Source organism: Ochotona princeps, chromosome 19, assembly GCF_030435755.1.
Source record: "Ochotona princeps isolate mOchPri1 chromosome 19, mOchPri1.hap1, whole genome shotgun sequence".
In the NCBI taxonomy this organism is placed as follows: Eukaryota; Metazoa; Chordata; class Mammalia; order Lagomorpha; family Ochotonidae; genus Ochotona; species Ochotona princeps.
This window is the reverse complement of record NC_080850.1, coordinates 8,687,301-8,710,700: the sequence shown is the minus strand read 5'-3', so window position 1 is coordinate 8,710,700 and position 23,400 is coordinate 8,687,301. Positions and strand designations below refer to the sequence as shown.

The following is a 23,400-nucleotide window of genomic DNA, read 5'->3' as shown; positions in this document are numbered from 1 at the left end:
GGGGAGTGAAACAGCAAATGGAAGATCTTTCTCCCTGTCTCTCCTTTTCTCTGTGTATCTGTTTTTCCAATAAAAATAAAATCTTAGAAAAGAAAAAGCTTACTGAGCTCATAGTGTCAGAGGCTCAAGTTCAAGAATGAGCAGCCTTGTCTGTGTGATGATGGTAGATGGTAACAGTGGAACACAGGTGGAGGATGCGTAACGCGGGAAGCAGGGAAGCCAAGACCACAGCTGGCCTTTTTTAAAACGACCTTTTCTTGAGAACTACCTCCTGAGGTCACCCCTGAAATGACGTAAGGACAGACTCGTCCTGCCTCCTAAATGGCATAATGAATTAAGCTTCTATTCTCTATGCCATTAACATATGATTTTTGGGATTTAGAAAGTCTTGTGTATGCGCAGGAGCACTGAAATCCCAGCAGGAGTCCAGAAAAATGAATGAGGTTTGTGCAGAGGACACGGCTACACAGGAGTGGAGACCACATTCAAAGCTAGAACATGGGAGACCAGAATACCTATTTATAAGCATTGCAGATAGCTTAAAGAACTCTTAAAGGACTGCCTTCAGACAGATGCCAGCAATCCAACTTCCACGCTTCCCCAAGGCTCTGGCAAACCCTGTCTGCCTGTGTTGGGAGCACCCTTTGCTACGGTGCTCCCTTGACTTTGGAGGCTACGAAAGGCAGCTCAACCACATGATCCTCCTGAGGAACAGCAAGCCCAAGGCTTTTTGAGGTCAAGGTTTGGCCAACAAGCGTCTCATCCAAAGCCTTCCTGGCTTTTACTGTTGGGTGGGCTGATTGTACTGAACCCGGAGTACAAACAGCTTCTTACGCAAAGCTCAATCTTTTGCCTGTTTGGAGTCAGCCGTGGGTTTGTGAGGGCAGAAGACGCAGGCAGAAAACAGGGAGACATGATAGGCAAAGAGCGAGGAGACGGGGAGGGTGGGAGAAGTGCCTCGCATCTGATACCTGCTCTCCAACACTATCTTGGGTGCTGTGTGCTACTGGCTTCCTTGATCTCCCCGCAGACCATTTAAATTAAAGCTCATAGCCATTGTGTGGGCATGTAATGAAAACAACTGATGCTGCACTGATTAGCCCATTACTCTCAACTGTTGGAGAACAAAATGATCTCACAAGGGGCCTTATTCACGGGCGTGCAGCAGTCGGGCTCTCACTCGACGCCTCAAATTAGCAGCCACAGCAATAACAGCTGGGGATTTTGTCTCAATATTTGTGCCCGACTTGAAAGTGGTTTGGCACCGGGTGAGCGCTATTTTTACACACACAGCTCTGGCAGCCAAGTAACATTCTAAATGGTCTCCAGGTGTCATGTAAAACTGACAGAAATAAACAAAAAACAATCAGCTGCCCATGCGGGCCTCTGATGATGTGAATTTCTTAACAAAAGGGCTTGCCTTTGGTTCTTCCTTCGTTACATATTCATGTTATGACAGGCTGAAATTCATCTGCAGCCACTCAGCAGAGCCTCAGTCATATATATATAAAAAAGATGCGTCCCAAAAATGTAAAAAGTGGATGATCAAAAGGGTGAGGTGAATCTTCAGATCCGGCCCTTGCTGAATTAGCTGCTCAGCGATGTATTCGTGATGCACCGATGTTCCTGTTCCCTTGATCTGAGCTCCTTACTCATTTACTGATCGCAGGTATTGCCAGTGGTGACTCAGGGTGTTTCAACTGTCTTCCAACGGCTGAGGGAATGGTAAAATGTACCTTAAATGAAAGCATGAGTGAAATGGTCCCGGTCTCCCAGTTCTATTTCCTCATCTGCAGACTGGAACCCTGGGTAATCTTATCCTTTACATTATTTAGGAATCAGGCCCTTGGCAGCATGCCAGGGTGTCTGCACTGGGTCTACGATGAATGCATGACCTCCAACTTACATAACTGGACTGGCAGGTGAGTGTGTAGTTGAGGAGAGTAACTGGCAATTTCCATCCTAACAGCAGGTGACGCCCTGCCCAGGGGGAAAAGAGGAGGAAAATTTTAAATGCCACTAGTGTGTTCAGGACACGCGTGCTGGTGTGTTCCCGCTGCCCTGATGAAGACAGAAAGCAAGCAGGTCTGTTCTGTACCCTGTTGTCTAGGCAGGACCTGACCCAGCATTTGGTACAGAGAAACACAACAAATTATTTCCTGAATGGGTTGGTCAGTTTCCCAATCAGAAGATTAGGGTTTTTAGGATCTACTGACAAAAGAAATCTTCGCTCTGAACAGCCTGCTGGGCTAGTCCTGGACCACAGCTATCTATAGGAATGAGTGAGCGGGCCACTACACGGTGTCTTCCTAAATGCCACAGTCACTCGGCTTCCATAGATGGTGCCAAGCTGGAATGTGGGCACTCTGTTGCCAGTGCTTGCTTGTCTTTTTCTTTTTTCTTTTGGTCAGAAAAGGTGAGACAACTAGAATTTTCATTTGGGATTTTCACACTGATGATTCAGTCACCTTGGGAACCCAAAGCTACAAATGAAACGCCCAGGGACCAGATTGGGCTCCTAGGTGCCAATACTCAACCTCTGAACCAAACACACGAATGGACCATTTTGAAACAGAAGATGCATGAAGAAAAATCGCAGGGTTCTAAAACATTATGGTAAAATGTGGCTAAAATTCTTCCACACCACATCTGCTGGAGGGCAGCAATCAACAGCTGAGAAATACTCCAGGCCCCTACTAGTCACATACACTACCTGCAAACAGTGGAAAGTTATTCTGTGCCTCCCTCCAAGTCCCCATTGTCCTTGCTGGGGGATGCAGAGCCCTAGGAAAGTTTCTGAAATGAGGGGAAGATGTTGTTAGCAGTGTGCTCGTCTTGGTCTCGCACGGCACTCATCAGTCTGTGGTGGCTAACTGTCAGTTCTCTCCCACAGTTTGGGATTGAGAGAGGCTAGTGAGGCAAGCTGTCCAAAGCACAGGAGTTTTCTTTTCAGGCTGAGATGCCAGAGCGGTTCTGCATTCTCTCTTCCATTTTTGCAAGAGAGACTGTCCCAGGGAGCCAGGTGCAAGTTACACCTGGATTCAAGAACAGGCAGGGACTCCCAGTCTTTACTCCTTAGAACTCTTTGGCTGGAAATCAGTGACATGGAATTCAGTTTCTCCCCAAACTGTCCTCTGTCTGGACACTCACCCTAGTGTGGGCCTGGAGTTGAGCTGGCCATTTTCCAAATAGTGGCTGTAGGGCTTGGAAGGGTCTAAAAAGGGGAGGGTACTGTCCCCACTCCTGAATGTAAAATGTTCCCTTAGGCAAAATCCTGGAGATTAGGGATGAGTGTATGGACAGGACATAAAAGCCTGGCTACACTAATTTTTGTTCCCTGTCTGGGAAAAGAAGCCAGGGGGCAGATGGCAGCAAAGGGTATTAGGTCAAGAGCCCAAAGGCCTGTTTTCTGGCCTGGTACTTCCATGGAATTTTCCCTATGGCTGTGGGCTAGTCACTTAACCTTTCTGGGGGAGTTTCTCACGTTTAAAATGAAGTTGGCACCAGTTGCCCTCTGGGGTCTTTGCAGCCTGTGATCTCATCCTTTCATTCCAATTGGGTTGGCACTGTCTCCAAAATGACATCTCTGCACTGGGGACAGTTTCCCAGACGGCGGTAAAAGTGGTCACTGATGCCCAGATCTGCCCAGCCTTGCAAAGACAGGATATCTAATCAATCTCTGCAACTTGCAACCAGCTCCCACCATGTAGCATATGAAAATAGTTACACAGCAATGGCATGTCTCTCATTCTCTTATAAAACGGACACCTGGCTCAGCTTGCATGGGGTTAACAGGCTTGTCTGCCTAGCCGACCACCACCTCTCTGGCTTATGGGACATGGGATTGTCAGACATGAGAACGGTTTTCAGATGCAGCTGACTTGGCAAGGCCCAGAGGAGTGAATAAGGGGGCTCAGCAAACTAATTCACAAAGACGCGGATTTGCTCAGGTGGGAGATGGTCTGAATAACCACAAGCCTGGGTTTCAGTGAAAATGGGTCTTGTGGGTCTGAGATCCAGATATTTAAATTCAGATAAAGGGTAGAAGAGCAAATGAGCTGAGTGGCAGTTCTTCTTACAAGCATTTGCTTGTCAAAAGTGAGCTGTTTGCATATTCTGCTGCCTAACGGACACGCACTGGAAAGAGAGGTGTGGAGCAGGGCAAAGCGGGAAGCAGGCCCAGAGAGAACGATGAGAATTTGCAAGGGCATCCCCCTTTCCAAATGGTGCACCTGCTGTCACTCACCTCTACACCTGCACTGTCCAGTAAGGCATCCAAGAGCAAGCATGGCAACCTACATCCAAGTCAGTGAAAATTAAATACCAATTTTAAAACTCCCATTTCCCAGTGGCATGAGCCACAAGTGTGCGGATCACGTGTGGAAAAACAGAGAGAGATGCAAAATACTCCTGTCTCCCCTTTCACAGGAAGTCCTACAGGACCACGCTATGGCATACAGTCACAGCCATTCCTGGTCAGGGTTGTCAGAGTTCCTAGATATTCAGAGAAAGACTTCTACTCTTTTGTATCAAATTAGCTGAGTTTCAGTGTTAGCAATGAACACCCACTTTTTAACATAACAGACCCCAAACCTCCCATCTGCTGGCTTCACGTGCAGCAGCTAGAGTCCTTTGACTTAGTTCTAAAGAACTCTCATATGATGAGGCCAAACATGACCTTGGAGAAATGGAATCATTACTCCCTTCATCCGGCCTCCTCATCCCCCCTTCCTCCTGCTGACTGCCTCCAAAGACAAGCTTCCATTTCAGGAGGCAATTCCACAGGGCAATGGCCTCCCAGGACACCCTGGGTGGAATCCAGGACACCCTGGGTGGCCTTCCAGACTCCAATCCAGGACACCCTGGGTGGAAAGGCAGCAGCCAGCATAGACAGATGGGACTGACCAACGGCAGTAGGGCTCTCTAGCTTGGAGATCTGTGAGCACTGTGAACTGAGAACCAATCATGAGGTGACTTCAGTTCTCACCCACTGATTGCAGCCAAAGCGATGAGAGAAAGGTCAAGGTCGCCCCTACTGTGTGCAGAAGCCTCGTTTCAGAAGGGAACTGACCTTCTGTGTGCACGTGAAAAACTGGTGCTGCTTCCTTGCTGACCTTTTCCATAGGTCCCCGAAACAAAGCCCCTTGGAATCACTTCCCAAAGATGGACAGTTCTTTCCTATTTTGGGCCAGGTGACACAAACCAAAACACTAATCATAAACCAAGTTTTGCCAAGTCCGAATTTTAGTCTGGACACCTGGTGTGTCTGTGGCCCCTACTGGCTGACAAGCTCTCCGTGACACTCTTAGGAGAGCTTAACAGATCTTTTGATTCAAGATCCTTTGCTGGTGAGAACTATTTCGTTAACTCCACCACATCCTCTTATCCTAAGAATGTACACCAATGTGTTTTTGACTTCAGGGACTAAACTAGGTTTTGGTTAATAGGAGGAGTGAGATCAACTAGAAACCCAGGAGGCACCCGTAGATTCCCAGGGCTCTAAAGGTGCAAGTACTGCTTACTGAAATGGAAAAACTGTTTTTGCTGTCAAAGCCATTTTTACATTTTCTTGACACTGGTGTGCTCCAAACTAAGCTAGTGATTTTAAGAGCAGGCTGTCATCAAAGCTGGTGGCTAGATGAGTTCAAAGGAGGGGACGTTGTAGGGCTGAGAGCATTTATGGAAAACGCAGTTGCTTTCCTGGTATTTCAGGACCTGACTGGAAGTTACGAAGGCTTTCCACAAAGTGTAATTTAATCCTGAATGCCTGAACAAATCACAATTTGCAGAACTGTACCCCCAATAAAATCACATTCTGGAGACATTTTAAGACATTCATGAGGTAATGACAGCTATTCCAAACGATGTCCTGAGTGAACACCACGATTCCAAAAGACTGCTGAAATAAAGAACGTGTTTGCGTTTCACAGAGAAACTCAGGTGAAATATTTAGTCAGCGAAGGCAAGCAAGCTTCGTCTATTAGAATATGCCAATTTTCACGGCAGCCCTGATCTGGCTCATTATTATTAGATGGGGGGAATCAGCAGTTAGCAGCCAGAGAAATACAAAAACAGAGGCATTGTGAAAAACACACTGGTTCGGTACTATACTACACTGTACAACAGTCAGTTACTCTGGGACACCTTCATCTCCTGTTCAGGGCCAAGAGCAACAGGAACTCAGAGGGACCAGGCTAGGGTGGGCTGTGATTCAGATTTTACCTTCATATTCTGGTCCATGTATTGGTAATGACCACCTACATTACATGCCAGGCTGTGTGAGATGCTGGAGGCAACGCAGCGAAACATTCCTGAAGTATTCCCCAACCTTAACTTTTGGGAGCCTCCTCATGGTCACCTGTTACTTGCAAGGTACACACCAAAGCTATTTCTTTGAACTCACAAGACTGCCCTAAGAGATGAGTATTACCATTCCTATTTTTCACTAAGAAACGATCTCCAAACTAGCCAGTTTGATGTTGCTGGACTGACCCCTAGTTCTCTGTGCAAGCACTTGACACCCCACATTCCAGAACCTCTTGGCCGTGTCCCTCCAGGACTGGGGCAGGTTACAGATCAGGAGGGGGAATGGATTCAACCACAGCCAGTAATGCTACTCCTGTGTACATGGGTCCCTATGGTCTCTGTCTTCGAATGTTCATGTTTTATAGCAGAGCAGTTAAGAGTAGGGACTCGGGTATTAGCCAGTCTGTATTTGAACCCTAGAGGACCATGCCCTTTGTGCCACTCAGTGTCACTCTGATGAGCCCCTTCACTGGTAACGAGATGGTCACAGGAGCCACAGGATTTTGGTGTTTTATTATGGTGGCTGGGATGCCCAGAAATGGAAGCCAGTACTTCGAAGTATATACTAAAACACAGGTTATTCGTATATTCCCCATAACATTGCTACTAATAATGTTGGCATTGCTTTACAGATAACCGTTACCTCATGATTTGTTAGCACATCTAGCTGCACATCCAGAGGGAAACTCAGCTGAACTGGAGGGCACCCCATCCCTTGTATTATACACTGAGTTTTCTAAGCTGGATTGCTAATGTCCCAGGATGCTCTCACCTGGACCGCAGCTTCATGCTAGCAGGGCAGGTACACCCCAGTCTGGGTGTCAGGCCTGCTATCAACTTGCATTACCTGTTCTCTCCTTCGGGAAAGGATTCTCTTCCCCCTTCACTTTTCGGTGGCTAACTCTAGAGCTCACTAACAGGTCACAATGTATCTACCTGCATGCAGTTGAATTAGAATGACTGAAAATTCTGGTTAATTCCCACCATTGTTTTACCCCTTAAAAATTAAATACTTTTCATTTAAAAAATTGTTTTGATTTGCTTCTCCCTTATGTGGCTGAGCCAGAGCTCAGGGCCTCCAGTTGATGGATGGTTCTGGGGAAGAGTAAATAGTGTGTGGGGTGTGGGAAGTCTTCGTGATGAAGACTTGGAACTGGGTCCTTATCTGTCACATGCATATGCATGAACCCTGTCATAGCTGCTTCAAAGTCAATGAGAACTTGAGGCTCTGGAGAACAACGCCCCAGAGATAAACTATGAGCCCTTCCAGACTGCATCTGGGATCTCCTTGCTCTCTTGTGGCAGTCTTGGCCTTGAGGTCATTTATTAACTTCCTTTGGGAAAGCCCAGTCAACCATTCTGGTAAGCTCTGGCCCATAGTGCCCAAGCTGCTCAGGAACCTGCTGACTTTCAGGGTGGTAATACCCAACATTGGCATCATTCCAGATATGCAGTGTCCTGGCCTCTTGGATGCACCAAATCAGGGGTCACCTGAGCTGACAGACAAATGGAGTAGGGGTCAGTGGCAGAGTGAGGCTGCGCAGCCATGTAAGCAGTGCAGCCATTACCCCACTTCAGCCAACCCTTGTACCACAGAAAGTGTGAGATTTGGATTTTTTAAGAGAAGCTAGAAATCTGTACTTTTATACACGTATCCACTTTTATAGGTAAGAAAACTCAGCTTTCAAATGTGAATTTCAAGTTTCAGAGTTTGAAAAACATTCCACAGGCAAAAACAAAACAAACCGAAACAAAACAAACACCTCTCCTTTGTGAATGTGATCTAGTCTGTGGTCTCATTTGCAACCTCTGGCTTAAAGAGAGCCAAAAGCTAGATAGGTCCTTTGATTTCTGTCATTGACAAACATTTGCCCTTGCCCACAACCGTGTAAATACATATATATATGTGTGTGTGTGTTTTTAAATATGTATGTGTGTGTTAAATAATATGTGTGTGTGCACGTGCGTGCATGCAAGCATGGGGTTTGGAAGAATTAAATCATGTTTAGCATCCCTAGATCTGACTGAGGGTTTCTTTGTAAACAGCCTACTCTCTCTGAGAGCACATTGTGGACAGAGAACAACGGAGCCAGCAGTCCGGGGTCTCAGATTCAAGCCTATTCTCTCCACTACCTCTAACTTGCTGTTGACCGTAGGCAAGTCTTTGAGCCAAAGCAGGAACCGTGGTGAGCTGACTGTGGTGCTCAGGATGTAGAAGCTTAGGAGACACATGCCACCCCCTCGTCCAAGAGCTGCTCCCTGTGCCTTATCTGAACAGTAAGAGGTCACTGCAGACACACCAAAGATCCTTCCAGTGCCTGCCTATCATGATGTCACTAAGTTTCCAAAACTGGTAAGTGACTTAGATAGGAATGAGACCCTCAGAACAGCACACACTGGTTATCTGTAGACCTGTCAGACCCACACACAATCTAGCTGTTAGCCGGTGATTTATTAGGTACAGTTCACCTCCTGGGAGCTGAGCCTGTCCCTAGGACGTGTCCCTGGCATCTTTGGTCTGGCAGTTGACAACATTATCTGCTGGACTTCTGACTTGCTAGATTTGGTCAGGATATAATGTCTGAAAATATCTTTTCTTCTCCTGCAACACCATTGAAAGAAATGTAATGACGTGTTTTTTAAATTATATATATAGAAATTATATATTTATATGTTATTTAAACATATAATTTCTTTATATATACTTTATATATAGAGAGAGTTGAGTAATTTTGTTTTGTCACCCCACGATGATTTGCTGAGCACAGAGAGGTGGATGCCCGACTCCCTTAGCTTATCTGGCAGAGGCTGAGAACCCACAGGTCAGAGCGCCAGCGGCATGAGTCCTGACCACAGGAAACCAGCAATGCAGTCTTGGTGTATCTGAATGCAGCCCAAGCACAACTGACTTGGAGGAAACCTAGTATGTGAATCACCCAATGCATGGAACAGGTGGAAATGTAAGGGCATTGATGCTGGTAACAGAAGGGAGCCTGACTCACAGAAAGCTGGGTCCCTTTAGGAAACGCAAATGCCACCGAGGTGAGGCTGTCATTTCGGAGGAGGGGGGCTGTCTGAAAAACAGAGCTCCCCCCACCAAAGTTTAGAGCACCAAAGTCAACTGGCAAAGGCTGAGAGGGATAATCAATCATCTTTGGGCCTACAAGCATAAGTCAGTGAGAAAGCTGGATTATTTTCTTCCCCCTGTGACTTTGATTTACCTTCAACTTGGTGGGGACCGGTTAGCTCTGTAAAAGGAATGACAGGGCCAATTTCATAAGCTTATGGGTTCTTATGCTCTCCCCAAGCAGGATAGTGAGGCATGGCTAGTTTGCCCAGCCCAGTTCTTAGAGGGCAGTTCACACTACCCTGCAGCGCATGCGGCCATACTTCAGGGGAACCAAATAGCCCGGCAGCCTTGGCAACAGGCATCACAAAGGAAGCCTGGGAGAAAGGGCCATCATGCAAGCACCGCTGCTCATTAGGTCAGCAGCCACTTGGCTTCTTGGAGATGGGCTGCTCCTCCATGTAAGGCCCACGGTCACGACATGCAAGGCAGGTGATGGCTGCGAGGATGCAAAGAGACAACGTAGGTTGGAGTTTCACAAAGTGCACGCACAGTGGAATGAAGTGATATGTTCACTTTGGTGCCAAGTTTTCCGAGAGCCATGCACACATGTTCAACATGTTTATAGAAAACACGAAAAAATAATGCATGGATTTCAAAAAATTTTTTTTGCATCCCCGCAAATTATCTTTTCATTTCATTTCCCCATGAACCTTTCGAAGTACACCTGATGTGGAAGCTGCAGTGCTGGGCTTCAGTAACTGCGCTTACTGCAGTTGTTTTTATCCCAACCCCCTGCAGTGGTGCGGAGGCCTGGGGAGGCTTCTCTCAGGCCATGATTTTCCTCTTACTCTCTTTTCAGGTGTCCTGGAGAGCAGAGGGTGTTGGCTCTTTATCTACTATACTCCCTATTCCATGCGCCTCACCCCACCCAACAACACAAACAAAACTGGAAGTGGGCAAACTTCAGTTTTCCTACCCTGGCATAAATTGATTTCTTCTTACTGCTAAGAGTTCCCTCAACCCCTAAATTCTCACTCACTGGGGCAAGCCAACCTAAGCCACTAATGGAAAGATGTTTAATGATATTTCCATCCTCGGGAAGAAGGACATAGGTTCATAATCCTGCTAGGATCTGACCTCCACAAACGTTCCTTCAGCTAATTTGGAGAGTCGCCCACAAGATAATTTTGGGTCTTTGTGTTTTATTCTCTTAATTTGCAATCTAAAAGAATTTTATTCTCTTAATTTGCAATCTACGCAAGGTGGCATGCTTAAAAATGAAGTGATGGCTTCACTCACTTCCCATTATTTCATCGCCAAGATTGTGGATGGTGCCTAAGTTGTGATCACGGAGAAGTGGTAGAAAATGTCAATGTGGAGATGAGATTGGGAAGTTAGGGTAGGGAGTGGAAGGTGGGAGGGGCGCTATTCCAATGGAGATGTCAGCTCCAGCCAATGTCAGAACGGCTCCCCATGAAGATGGATGGCCCCAAAGCAGTGTGCCTCTGCTGGAAATTAAAAACCCAAGGAATAACTGATTATGATTAATTTTTAGTACTTAGTCATGTGAAGCCAAATGAGAACGTCTGTAAAACAAAGCTATTGATCTGGCTTTGTTTGGAACTGAGAAGCTAAACTAATCAAATGCTGTGGGCTCCCTGTCACAGTGGAGGATGGCAACTTTGTCAAAATTCTTTTGACATGGATTTTTAAAAATCAACTTTGAAATCCCTGGTGTCTCTAGATACCAGTATACCTAAATAAAATATGTATATATTTTTTATTCCAAACATCTGCCCATTCTGTCCTGGGGGCGAGGACACGACTGGGAGAAAGAGAGGTTAGAGTCCACCAGGGTCTTGCAGGAGTTATTCCCTTTTAAACTTGGGGAAGCAGACCCACAGAGAATGGGAAGCTTGAATGGAGCCTGCTGCATCTGGGTCCCCACACGCAGGTGCGCTGCCCCTACTGCTCTGTCCTCCCTCCCACACTGCCTTCCTGCAGGCGACACACCACCACTCCCAGAGCACAGACACGGGGTTGACAGGTCATCACAGCTTGCTTGGTGGCAGCTGCTGACTTCCGTTTCCTGGTCTCTTCCCAAGGAATTTCCCTATCTTTCTCATTCACTCAGCAAGGTGATCTGCTTCTGGCAGCCCTTTTTACAAAGCCTTTTTTTTTTTTTTTTTTTTTTCAGGAAGGGAAATTCCTACCTTCCCTTCCCAGCCCCAGCCTACTTAAAGAGAAGTCCTGGGTTCCTAAGTCTGGGCTGGCAACCTCTCTCTTAGAGACACACATTGCTTGTTGACTCTGGGGTCAGGGTTTGGGTGGGAAAAGATCATTGATCTTAGGGATGACAACCTTGTGCCCCAGCAGTGGTGCCTGCCTTCTCCATCCCGGGGTTTCTCGGCTTTCATGTGATCTTTAGCTGCTTGCAAGCATCTGCAACCTTTCTGATTTCCTGTGAGTCCTCTCGGAATCACCTTTCTTTCTAACAATGTGCAGAGGCTCCTTCACCCTCCCCGGCGCCACAACCCCACTACCAGTGCCTTGTGGGGCTGGTGAGAAGGGAGCTGGAGGTAAAACCTTTTCCTGCCTCTTCTGTGTATAAAGAGACATTTTCCCTTATTCATTCACTTACTTTTGTGGCATTCACTCATTCTGCTGGGATCTGACACAGGTGACCTGTGACTGGAAATTTTTCTTATTTTCAAAGGGATGCTGAAGACATCCCACTGTCTTCTAATTCACTGGCTAGCACCATATCATGGGAATTATTTTTAGAACCAAGCAATCACAGAATTTGGAAAGGTGAAGTCACTCCCAAGAAAGGGGTCCTTCCTTTTACAAATGAGAAAACTAAGGCTGCCGGTCTCACAGAGACTTGCCCAAGGTCACACGGCTAATTAAAGCTGGAATCACTGCCCCACACGGCTGCTACAATGGGACAGCTCAAAGCACAGCTGTGGGCGGAAATGGCCAGGATGTTTTCTCTTCCTGTTCAACTTTAGTGTGAAGGACCCCCAAATGACTTTCCACCCAGAAATCAGGTATCCTTAGTTAAGACCCCCTGGAAAATCCAGGACATACAGACAGCCAAATGTTTCTTTTTTAGGCAAAGTGTACAGGGTGGGAATATGGGGACATGGGCATCTGCTCTCATCTTGTCCCTTCTGCTGCTTTAAGGGTACCGCTTAAAGTTTGAATTGAAACCTGAGATTATAGGAACAGTGGCAATGACTGGACTTGACCAGACAGTTTCACATCTTCCCCCTGGTCCTACAGCAAGGTTCGGCTCTAATTCTGGGTGAATGCAACTGTCCCCCTGATGCTAATGCCCCCTGTTGCCGACCCCAGACCTATAACCTGCCTCTTCTCTGCCCACAATCAAACAGGCACTCCCCAAAGATGCTGGCAGGTGCTGGGGGACCACTGTAGCCCATCTGTCTAACCCAGCAACATACACCGTGGGAACATAGTGTGTGTAGTCAGGAGAGAGAGAAACGGCTCAATTGAGACTTAATTAGCAGGAACCCCAGTTGGTGGGAGGTGAGAAATCACACTTTGCTGCCTGCAAACACTTTGGCCAAGGTGAGCCGGAGGAATCTCCCGCTTCCCGATTTTAATAGCACTGCAGCAACAGAACCAGAAAGGCACAGCCGCACGGACGCCCCCCTTTGCACCCACGCTCCCCCTGTCTCCTCCCCACATGGGCACACACAAGGCAGCAATCGCAAAGAAAAAAAAAATTCACTCACAGGATCTCCAAATCGCGCAGCGCCCGGAAGGCTCCATCTTCAATGCAGCTGATGTGATTGTTGTCCAGTTGCCTGTGGAAAAGCAAGGGAGAGCATGAAGGCTGAGCAGGGGACGGCACCGAGGGGCTGGGTGGCCCTGGGGCCGGGCAGCGCCGGGCAGCCCTGGCCACCGCAAGCCTGTCCCTCCACCCCCTTGCTGGCTCTGCTCGTCCCCGCCAGGAGCTCGTGCAGAGCCAGGCTGTCTGCCACGCTGCTCTGTCTCTGCTCTCTGACTGTCTGCAAGAACTACACAGACGAGCACACCAAAGCCTGTCAGGTCTCAGTAAATATTAATTGCGCATTTTTTTTTTTTAGGTAGAAGGGAGTAATTTCATTACATTAGGGCATCCAATCCATTACGAGCTCTTACCGTCATGTCACTGAAACAATTTCATTAAGCTAAAGGCCTGTAAATCATTGGAGGTCACGGCTCTGCCCTCCACGACCTCCCAGAATGCTTCTTTCCTCTCTCCCTCGTCTCCCGTTTACTGGAAGTTGCAGTGCCCGGCTCTGACACGGGGCCAGATCTCAAGGCTTTATCTGCCCGAGAGCGCTGAGGGTGCATGGGGAATATACCAATTCCAAATTAGACTCAACTAATCTAATTTTATAGTCTTTTTATTATTCTAAGCACCAAATGTCTGTGGTGGTTTGATGTCTCCATGCACTGTGAGGGGGCCCATCTGGTAGGTCATTGTATCGAAGCATTTTCTGACTAAATACAGATTCCCTCAAACTGCACCAACCATCATCCACATTAAAGAAATTCATTCATGGGCGCATTCGTGATGGGGCAGGAAAAGGAGTAACGTTATTGCCTTAAAGATGTACCGCTCTCATTTAAATTGGGGAGAATTAAATGCCCCTATTTTAAGATTTTTTTTTTTTTTGTATTTATCTTTGCATTCTGTAAGCATGACAAATCCCATCTTTTTGAAAGATATCCCAGCTGATGTGTATTCTAGGTTGGGATAGAAGTGTTTCAGTTGAGAGCTAACAGACTATTCTCTCTAAATCAAGACACGGATTGCATAAGAAGAGATATTTTCTGTGACCGCACCCGACCGAAACATCTTATATGTTGTCCATTTGATTCATTTAAAAATCACAAAAGATGTTACTGAAAATGGGTATTATCACCAGATTACAGAGCATAACATGCTCCTTCACCGTAAGTGTCAGGACAAAGGTGTGGTTATCCTGAAAATTCCTTTATAGATTTTTTTTTCCTTTTGTCTCAGACAAAATGTACCCTGTCTCCAGTGGAGGGGTTTCCTGTGGCAGGAATTTCCATTTTCCATCTACCCCAAGTAACTCCCCACAAGAGTTACGCTAAAGACACATTTGGTGACCATCACAGGGGGCTTTATTTTCTGCTGAAGGCAGGCAGAATTAAAATATGCATATAATCACCAAGAGAGTGTGTTGGTGAAGGTTGGTCTAAATGCGCAACGAGAATGGAGCTGAGGGTCGCAATGGACAGGCCGTGCCACGGTTTCGTGGGGAAAGGTCCCACCACAGGACATGTTCGCAATACCTGACTGTGACATTGAGAATGAAGAGCCAGAGGGGAAAGGGGTATGTCGAGCAGCAGAAGCACAGCCTGGGTTGCCCAATGTGTGGAATCGCCCCAATTCCTCCAAGCATCTTCCCTAACTCTTCCGGATGCTTTCTTAACATGAAACCTGCTGGGTGCCACTTTGCACGGATTTCCCTAAAACTGTTGGGGCCACTGAAACCCTGCAAAGTTTCTATTAGGCCAGCTCAGTTCAGCTGCCCAGCTTCTAGATTTATCATCTGTGTAAAGGCTGATGCATCAACAGCTCCTGCCCCACACCAAGGCCACCAAACCTTACCCAGCAGAAATGTAATGCAATTGGCTTTGGGCTCCAAGAAATTGTTCAACAAACATGCTGAATTCGGCAAAACGGGCACCACCACCTGCCCAAGTAGAAAAGTATCCACATCATCAAACTGGGAAGTCTGGAGTGGTTCTGGGTGGGCAGCAGGCCGCGGGGCATCTGCTTTGGGGCAGACGCTTCCAAGCGGGTCCTCAACTCTCAGTATGTTATTTATTTGCTGGATTTGTAAAGCATTTTTCCATTCCCATCCCCTGTCTGAAAGCACCGGAACCTAAGCAGCAAATACTAACTACACAGAATTTTTCATGAAAGGGATAGAGTCTGTCAGAGCAAGAAGGCATAGAAAGAGAAAGCACAAGGTGGTGGGTGGGAAGAGAATAAAGAGGGAAGGAGAAGGGTGAATGATTTTTTTTTAAATCCACTTCTCCATGTCATATCAGTCCTGCAGCCCAGGACCCCACAGCGGCATGGGCAGTGAGAGAGAGGCTTCTCATCACTGTAAATCTACAACACTGCGATGTCTAATCTGTGATCAATTATGTGATGTTTAAATATTTTCAGCGACGGGCTCAAGTTCACATTCACTTGTTTATTTGTAATGGGGAAATCGAGCCGCCACAGAAGCATTCTGCGGCTGTTTTAGAGCCAATCTTCAAACACATGAAACCTATCAAACACGTAAAATATTTACTTGTGCTCTTCTACAGCAAGGCTGTACTGAGATTGTCTCCTTTCATTCCAACCAAAGATAAAACAAACGGAAACACTAGCCCTGCCTTTACAGTCCAAGAGCCATTCTTAAGCCATGCTTTTTGTTGGAAGTCTCCAGGGATATGCTGTCCATGCGGGGCCCAGGCAGACAAGCAGACACCACCCTGCAGGTATCCTGCTTCCCAGTCCTTCTGTCTGTAAGACACCGATCATCGCAATAGTCACAAAAAGCCCGACCAATGTTCCACAATCATTGCCGTATTTCCTGCAAATATGCAAGGTCCTGAAAACCAAGTAAATACGTACTTGAGTCAGGCAAGTTCCCCCACCTCCAACTTCTTTTTTCTCCAAAATCACAGCTCAGAGACATGAATATCACAAAGCATAAGAAAGGGGAGGCAAAACAAATAGCAAGTCCAGCCTTTCTTTGAGGGTGTTTGGAGTGGAGTGCTATTAAACACACAGACGACCTTCCCAAGCTGCTGTGGCCGAGGCAGTGGACTTCACAGTTTGCTGCTGGGGGCAGGTGTGACCGGAGGGTACCGACGTGTATTCTACACTCTCAGGTCAAAGGTCCCGGTCGTACCTTTGAAAGGGTTCCTTCAAAGACCCTCTCAAAATCAAACCAAAGAAGGCCCATCACCTACACTGCCCCAAGTACAGGACCCCCAGGAGAGTGCAAAAAAAGAACTTCGGAAAAGCAAGAAGAACTCGGCAGTCTGAGGACTCCTGAGAGCTCTCTTTCTAACTTTCCTTGACAATAACAGGTGCAGGAGGGCATTTCCCAAAGTTCACGGTAAATGGAACTAAAAGATATGTGTTATTTTGGGGTAAAAAGTTTGTGTGTGTGATGTCTGCAAAATATGGATTTTTCCCTCCTATGAACTCTGTGAAGACCTCTTATAGTTCCCATTGCTGCTGAATCCTTTGTTTTGGCCACACCAAAGGCCAGTGTCTAGTACCTAACACAGTTCCAAGGAATTCATTTGGTTGTGGAGGGAATTCACCTGCTGTTGGAGTGTCCAGCTGAGCTCAGACCGGAGAAAGCCCTAAGCTCTCAGCCCCGCTGGCAATAAGAATGATGATGGCTGAACCCCGCAGCTAGACTCTTAGAGGGTTAGGCACAAACCATGCTCCCCAACTTTCTGAGATGCACACTGCTATGTTCAGGAACCTTTTGGATGAAGAACTGGAATCAAATATGGCTTCCCTGGGCCCAAAGTGAGACAGTGAGGTGAGAGAAAGTTGCCATTTACTGGTGGCAACTGATATTGTCTTCTAGTTTATACAGAATCCTCAGACATGATTCATACTGTCCTGCTTCTGAAATAAGCTGAGAAGCCCCCCCCCAAAAAAATTTTGCGACATCAAATTAGCTGCTCTTGTTTGCCTAAGAAGCTCAGATTTCAGCAAACAGCATGAGTGCTAACATGATTCCCAAATCCATTTAGAAAGGAGTGTTGAATGCCGACTCCCCGAGAGGAGCTTTCTGACTCCTGTGTTTTCATACTTCAAGAACACAAACAAATCAGAAAGAAAAGCCAGCGTGAGGGTAGGACAGCATCGCTGCCACCGGCAGCACTTCCGTAAGAATTCCTATATGTCAGCATAACAAACTCTCATGATTCACCCCCTAATTTCCTAAATGGAAAGTGGAGCAGGATAGAAATACTTCCATGGTTCAAAAATGTACAGCAGTATACCTCAATCCTTTTCAAGTGATTTAAAAAAAAAAATCATTTGAAACCCTATATCATCAGCAATCTATTCCCCAACTAAAAGCAACCAAACTGAAAAAAAAAATAATAAACCACCACCACCACCACCAACAAAGACAGTCAGACAAAGGCTAGAGAAAAAAAAAATTCAGGATGTCCATGATGGGGCTGTAAGAGGAGTACCTGGACAATAAAAATCTGTAGAAACAGGTTTTGGATGTCTAGAAGAAAACTGGGATCCTTAGCTAATTATCTACATGCAGGCATTGTCCGTCTCATCCAGATGTTCTGGGTGCCTCAGCATCTGATGGGACGGATGGTGAAACGTAGCCTCAGGCCACTGTCATTCTGGGGTCCTAAATCCAGCGGCAACAGCAGCAGCAGCAGCGGCTCGCTGAGACCAGCTAGAGTGGCTGCCGCCTTCCACACACGGAACACGGGCAGTGGCTACGGCACAGCCCACTCCAAAGTTACACACTTTGCTGGTTTCTGAACAAAACTGGCGACACAAAATCTGCAAAGTAAGTAGATGACTCCTGCATGTAGTTTACAAAGGAAATATTAGCAGAAATCCAGAGCAAATCTATGGGCACGGACTCCAACAATGAGGATCGTGAGGCGTGCACATCGCATAAGGAAAATGGAATCAAATTTGAGTTATTTGGTACAAAACATTTTGAAATCTGTGCCGATCCAAAAGGTGATTCAACATTTGTATTATGAAAAAAAGCATTTTTTTGCACCTAAAAATTCTGTTTCATTGTAATCTTTCTTTAACTTTTTAAAATGTTCTCATAGTAGGTACTCAGGATATAACACAAAGTGAGTCTAAGATATCTTTTGAAAATATTTGGAGGAAGGATCCCCCTGGTGGTTTTTTACATTTCAGTTCTCTTCCAATGTGTAAGAGAATTCTAACCATGACATTAGTTTGAATTTGTTTTTGATGCAATGCGTATATTCATGCATCCAGGTATCTGAGGAATACTTCTTTTCCTAGACCAGAAGAAACACAATATTACAACTGTAAGAACAAAACCTAGGGAAGCCCAGTGTTCAGAAAACAAGCAGAGGACAAACCATGAAGCAGCCTTGACATGCTATTTCATCCCTCCTCATTATCCAATTGTCCTTTAAGCAGAAAACATGAAATCTAGTAGCACTTTTGAAGGTTGCTGTTTTTTTTTTGACAGCTTAACATTCTAAAAAAAATCATTATTGAAGAACAAATTATACAAGCATTTGTCTGCTGCTGGCTTAAAAAAAATAAGGCTCAAGGTTATTTTTACTGGTAAAAGGAAAAAAAAATGTTCAAAAGAAATGCAGACGTGTCTCGTAATTGAGCGCTGGTCACACTTTGTAAGCAAATCAAACACTTGATTTAAGCCACAATCTGCTAATGAATTGTCACTACTTCTCATCATTAAGGAGCTACTGTAATTCCACGTTAAGACAACGTATCAAATGAGCAAAAGAAGGTGAGCCCATTATCTTGCACATGTTATACACTTGTCCACCAGATCCAAGAATACATGCATATAGATATGTTTACTGATCCATGAATTATTTAAGTGTCTGCAGAGATCCAGAACTGACAAGTTTATGCCTATTTTTCCTACAGACACAGTCATACGTAATTTCTGCCTAGTATATGTATGTAAACACAAAAAGCATGCTCTAAAATAAGCAAAAACAATTGTTGGCCTGTGACATTTAATGTACAAGTATCCGGTTCCATTTACATAGATATTGAGATAACTGGTTGTCAGCATTGCCAAACTCTGCTGCTAGAAGACCAAGCCCTAGGTAAAGGACGTTTTGTGGCCAGAATAGCATGCTTAAAACTCAGTGGAAAATGGAACGAAAGACTATTTGAACAAGTGTCATTATGCATACTTTGCTTCACGGCTAGGGTAATCCCTTCTATTTAGTATATATCATATTGCTGTTCAACATATGTAACTTCTCAGCAGGAGAATAACTGCGCCTACTGCAGCAGATCCTCCCGCAAGCCAGCGCTGTAATAATGCAAACACTGATGATGGATTAGCAACAAAGAGACACACCAGACCTTGGAGAATAAAGGAGTATTTTACACATCGCTGGGAAATATCAATAACTCCACTTGTGTGTTTACATAGTTTCCTGTGTGTTGGGCACTTGGCAAATGTATTTGGGCTGAAAAATACAAGGGGGAAGGGAAATTCCTGGAAACCTACTTAGCATCACTAATTTAATTTGGGCAATTTTAACCCAAAATAATTTTCTGTCATTTCTGCATAAAGAATCACCACCGCAAGCAAAGCCAACAAGGTTCTTTTATGTTCACAGTGAGGGAGGCTCTGTATGTTTCCCCGCAACTTTTGGACCAAGTGAGTTAAGGAAGCTTGGAGAACGGTCTGCTCTTGTGTGCTCACAATGTGTGGGTTTGTCTCAAAACCACCTGTTTCTGCGGTACAATTCAAGGACATTATACTTCAGTTGACCAAATCACCATCAAGGTTTGAGCGATGTTAGCTCTAAACTTCCTGTGTTCCACTGCGAGAAACTCACTCATCCTAGACAAACACTGCAGTCTCTCCCTGGGGCTTGAGAATCGATTTATCCTTAGAACATAATTCCCTCGCCTGTGTCCCCAAACTTCTCAAAATGACTGGATTTTCAAAACTTGCCTTGCAGTTTTGTTGGCTCTAAAAACATTCCCACTGTTAGTGTCTGTAAAATGGGCTGCTCCTTTGCAAACATGCCTATGTCAGGCCTGATGGGAGCTCTGAAAACAGTTGGAAGGTTCCACGGTGTGATCTCCACCTTTCTCATTGTAAATGTCTTTGGAAGAAGTAGCCATGTTTTATTCACTGGCCTTGCTAATGTCATGAATACTCAGAGGCCAGCCAAGTAAGAGGCTGTCTCCATAGCAATTGGGGCAGGTCTGTGGTTTCCTTAGTTACATTCTTGAGTGATAACCTTCTGAGGTCCCTCCTCCCACCCCCAGTGCAGGAGGAAGGAAGCAATGGGAAACCCGGAAGATGAAATGCATCTTTGTTAATGTGTGTGAAAAGTTATGTCCCACATCTCTGCATTTTACGTCTTTTTCTGTATCAACCAGCATAAGCTGTGGTGAGGTTTTTGTCTTTCACCCATACAGGGACTGTAGAAATTTTCCCACTGAACTTCAAAGATGCACTGTTCCAGCCGGGTTGACTATTGACCTGCAGGCAGTAGCCAGAGCAGGGGTTAGGTGGGGGAAGTTGGGATACTGATTTTCACTCAGACACAGGATTTTAGGCATCACTGCCTTGGGAAGAGGCTGCCATCAGCTCAGCCTTTGCTGCCTCTGGAAATTTGGAAAGATCTGTGCTCACTGTAAAAGAACCGCAAGAATCTCTCATCTAGACATTTAACTGTCTCCAGCCTGCACTCACTGACCCATTAGAGCTCTCAATGTTGGCTGTTAATTTATTTGGCAGAATGGAAGGCTAAGACTTCTAAAATTTGCAGCTATGAGAACAAAGCAGTTCACATCTAAGTCTTTCAAGGCCTCAGTTTCCTCACCTGTTGTATGGAGCTAAGTTAGTCCAGAAGGAAGTTTTGATAACTAAAATAAATGAAATGCATGTAATCTGGAAACACACTGTGGTATTGTCTTATTTGCTCTAAAACGAACTATCAACTATGAGGAACTTTTTTTATAGCATCTCCAAGTCGCCTTCAACTGTGAACTTTTATGACCCTAGACTGATTTCTTACGGAATTCTTAAGAAATTAGGGCCCGGCGGCGTGGCCTAGCGGCTAAAGTCCTCGCCTTGAACGCCCTGGGATCCCATATGGGCGCCGGTTCTAATCCCGGCAGCTCCACTTCCCATCCAGCTCCCTGCTTGTGGCCTGGGAAAGCAGTCGAGGACGGCCCAAAGCTTTGGGACACTGCACCCTCGTGGGAGACCCGGAAGAGGTTCCTGGTCCCGGCATCAGATCGGCGCGTACCGGCCTGTTGCGGCTCACTTGGGGAGTGAATCATCGGATGGAAGATCTTCCTCTCTGTCTCTCCTCTCTGTATATCCCGCTTTCCAATAATAATAAAATCTTTAAAAAAAAAAAAAAAGAAATTCCTGCTCCTCCTACTCAGCTTCCTGCATGATCAGCCTGCCTCTGTCTCCCCTCTTGTTTAAAACAAGAGGAGCTTGCTATTGGCACTTGAGAGCAGCAATACATTCTTACTGGACAGTGCGGCAGTTCACAATCATAGGCTTGTAGACTTCTCTAGTTGCTAGGAGCCTGAAATAGAAGTCACTAGAAGACATGTTAGTGGGAAATGCACATTTCCCCCTCACTGGAAGAATGATTCAAAATGGGCACACACCTGCAATCCCCAGGGGTGCACAAGCATTAGCCTCATTTAGCAATGTAACCCCATTTCTGGGCGGCTGGTGACAATTAATAAACAATCCAATCATGCCCTAAGCACCTCAAATGCTACCCTATCTATGATGCACAATTTCTGAATCTTAGCGTTTCTTAATCTGTGCCTCCAGTGACTCTCCCTGGTCTACAAGACAAATTGTAACAACATCAGTGCTACCCTCCCCACAGTGACATCTGCAGAAAGCCTTTATTCATTGCTTCTTTCACATCAAGGACTGAGCTGAGCATCCTCCATGTCTTACGTCAGCTGTCTCCTCAGCACCTCTGTGCTGAGGAAGGAGAGGGAGGCAGCAAGAGTGAGATCTCTGAACCTGGTCTTGAATCCAGGTCCATTCATAGTCACAGATGCTGCTTTTTCCGCGAACAGCCCAGGCACCTCAGCATGGTACTGTTCCACTTTGCTTGATGCATGATGTGGTGGTGCAGGAACTTGAAAGGCATTTCCCTGCCTTACATATGCCAGTCATTCCTCTTTCCTGTTTGGGGAATCACTGTCCGTCCATTAGGGTCCCCTAAAAGGTTACATTCTCTATCAAACCTTCCTGTATGAACACAGATAAAATGAACCGCTCTCCTCAAATCCTCACTACCTTTCACTACACCTTCATTCAAGCACTTATTTCACAACAGAAGGACTAGTCTCAAACACAAGGGGAAACCGAGATATGGAGGTTTCACAGCTCTAGCAAGGGAGTTCAGGCAGCCTTTCCGAGAGGCAGGTTCAAACTAACTTTTCTGGGGCACTAGTGCTATGGCATTAAGTGACCAGTGGGATGCGGGCCAGGTCCTGGCTGCTCAACATCTGATCCAGCTCCCTGCTAAGGGGCCTAAGAATGCAGCAAAAGATGGACCAAAATGGCTGAGACCTGGAAGAAACTCCTGGTTCCTGGCTTTGGTTTGGCTCAGTCCGGATTGTTGCAATTGTTGGAAGATCTCTCTCACTTTCTGTCCCTTCCTTTCTCTTTGTAAATCTGCCTTTCAAATAAATAAAGACTTTTAAAAGGCCAAAACACAACCTGTCTTCCTGATCCATGAGCCTCTGGGCTCCTCCACCATTCTATTCCTCTGATCTGACCTTGGAAATACAAAGATAGAACCTATAATATAATTGTCCGCTTAGCTCAGGTTCCTTTGGCTGGCAAGAGGTTGGGGAAAAAAAAGTCAGGGTTTGGACTGGGCATTTGCCACTAGAATGCAACTAATCCCAGTGGTCTGCAAGGTTTTTACTCAGGAGATGGGAGATGGGGAACAGTATACTCACCAGTGTCTCCCCACCACCCACTTTGGTTCTCTCACTAAGGCTACCCAGGAATCTCAGCCCACTGGACTTATCAGCATCCCTGGGAGAAGCAGATTGGCTCTTGTTTCAGTCACTGAAGGTCATGGACAGGTGCCTGCACCCTGAATAGGTGCTGTAATTCCACTGGAACCCACTGGGTGACAGCCTTCTGAACAGGTTAGGACAGCTTAGCGCTTACCCATGTAAGAACAGGGCACGTGCAGAGCCAAGACTGTCT

General features: G+C 45.9%; 1 protein-coding gene across 2 annotated transcripts in view; it reads right to left on the bottom strand.

The window, feature by feature from the left end:
- Nucleotides 1–23,400, bottom strand: part of SLIT3 (slit guidance ligand 3) — a 596,992-nt gene that overhangs the window by 142,547 nt on the left and 431,045 nt on the right. Inside the window, exons 1-2 of one of the 2 annotated variants that reach the window (XM_058677431.1) lie at nt 13,544–13,605; nt 13,135–13,206 (exon numbers count right to left, since the gene is read on the bottom strand). Coding sequence is in view for 1 of the 2 variants with exons in the window: in XM_058677430.1 (XP_058533413.1) it covers nt 13,135–13,206 (72 nt within the window). In the remaining variant the exon portion in view is untranslated. Of the gene's footprint in view, nt 1–13,134; nt 13,207–13,543; nt 13,606–23,400 lie in introns of those variants that run through there. The other variant, XM_058677430.1, reaches the window with a different exon arrangement.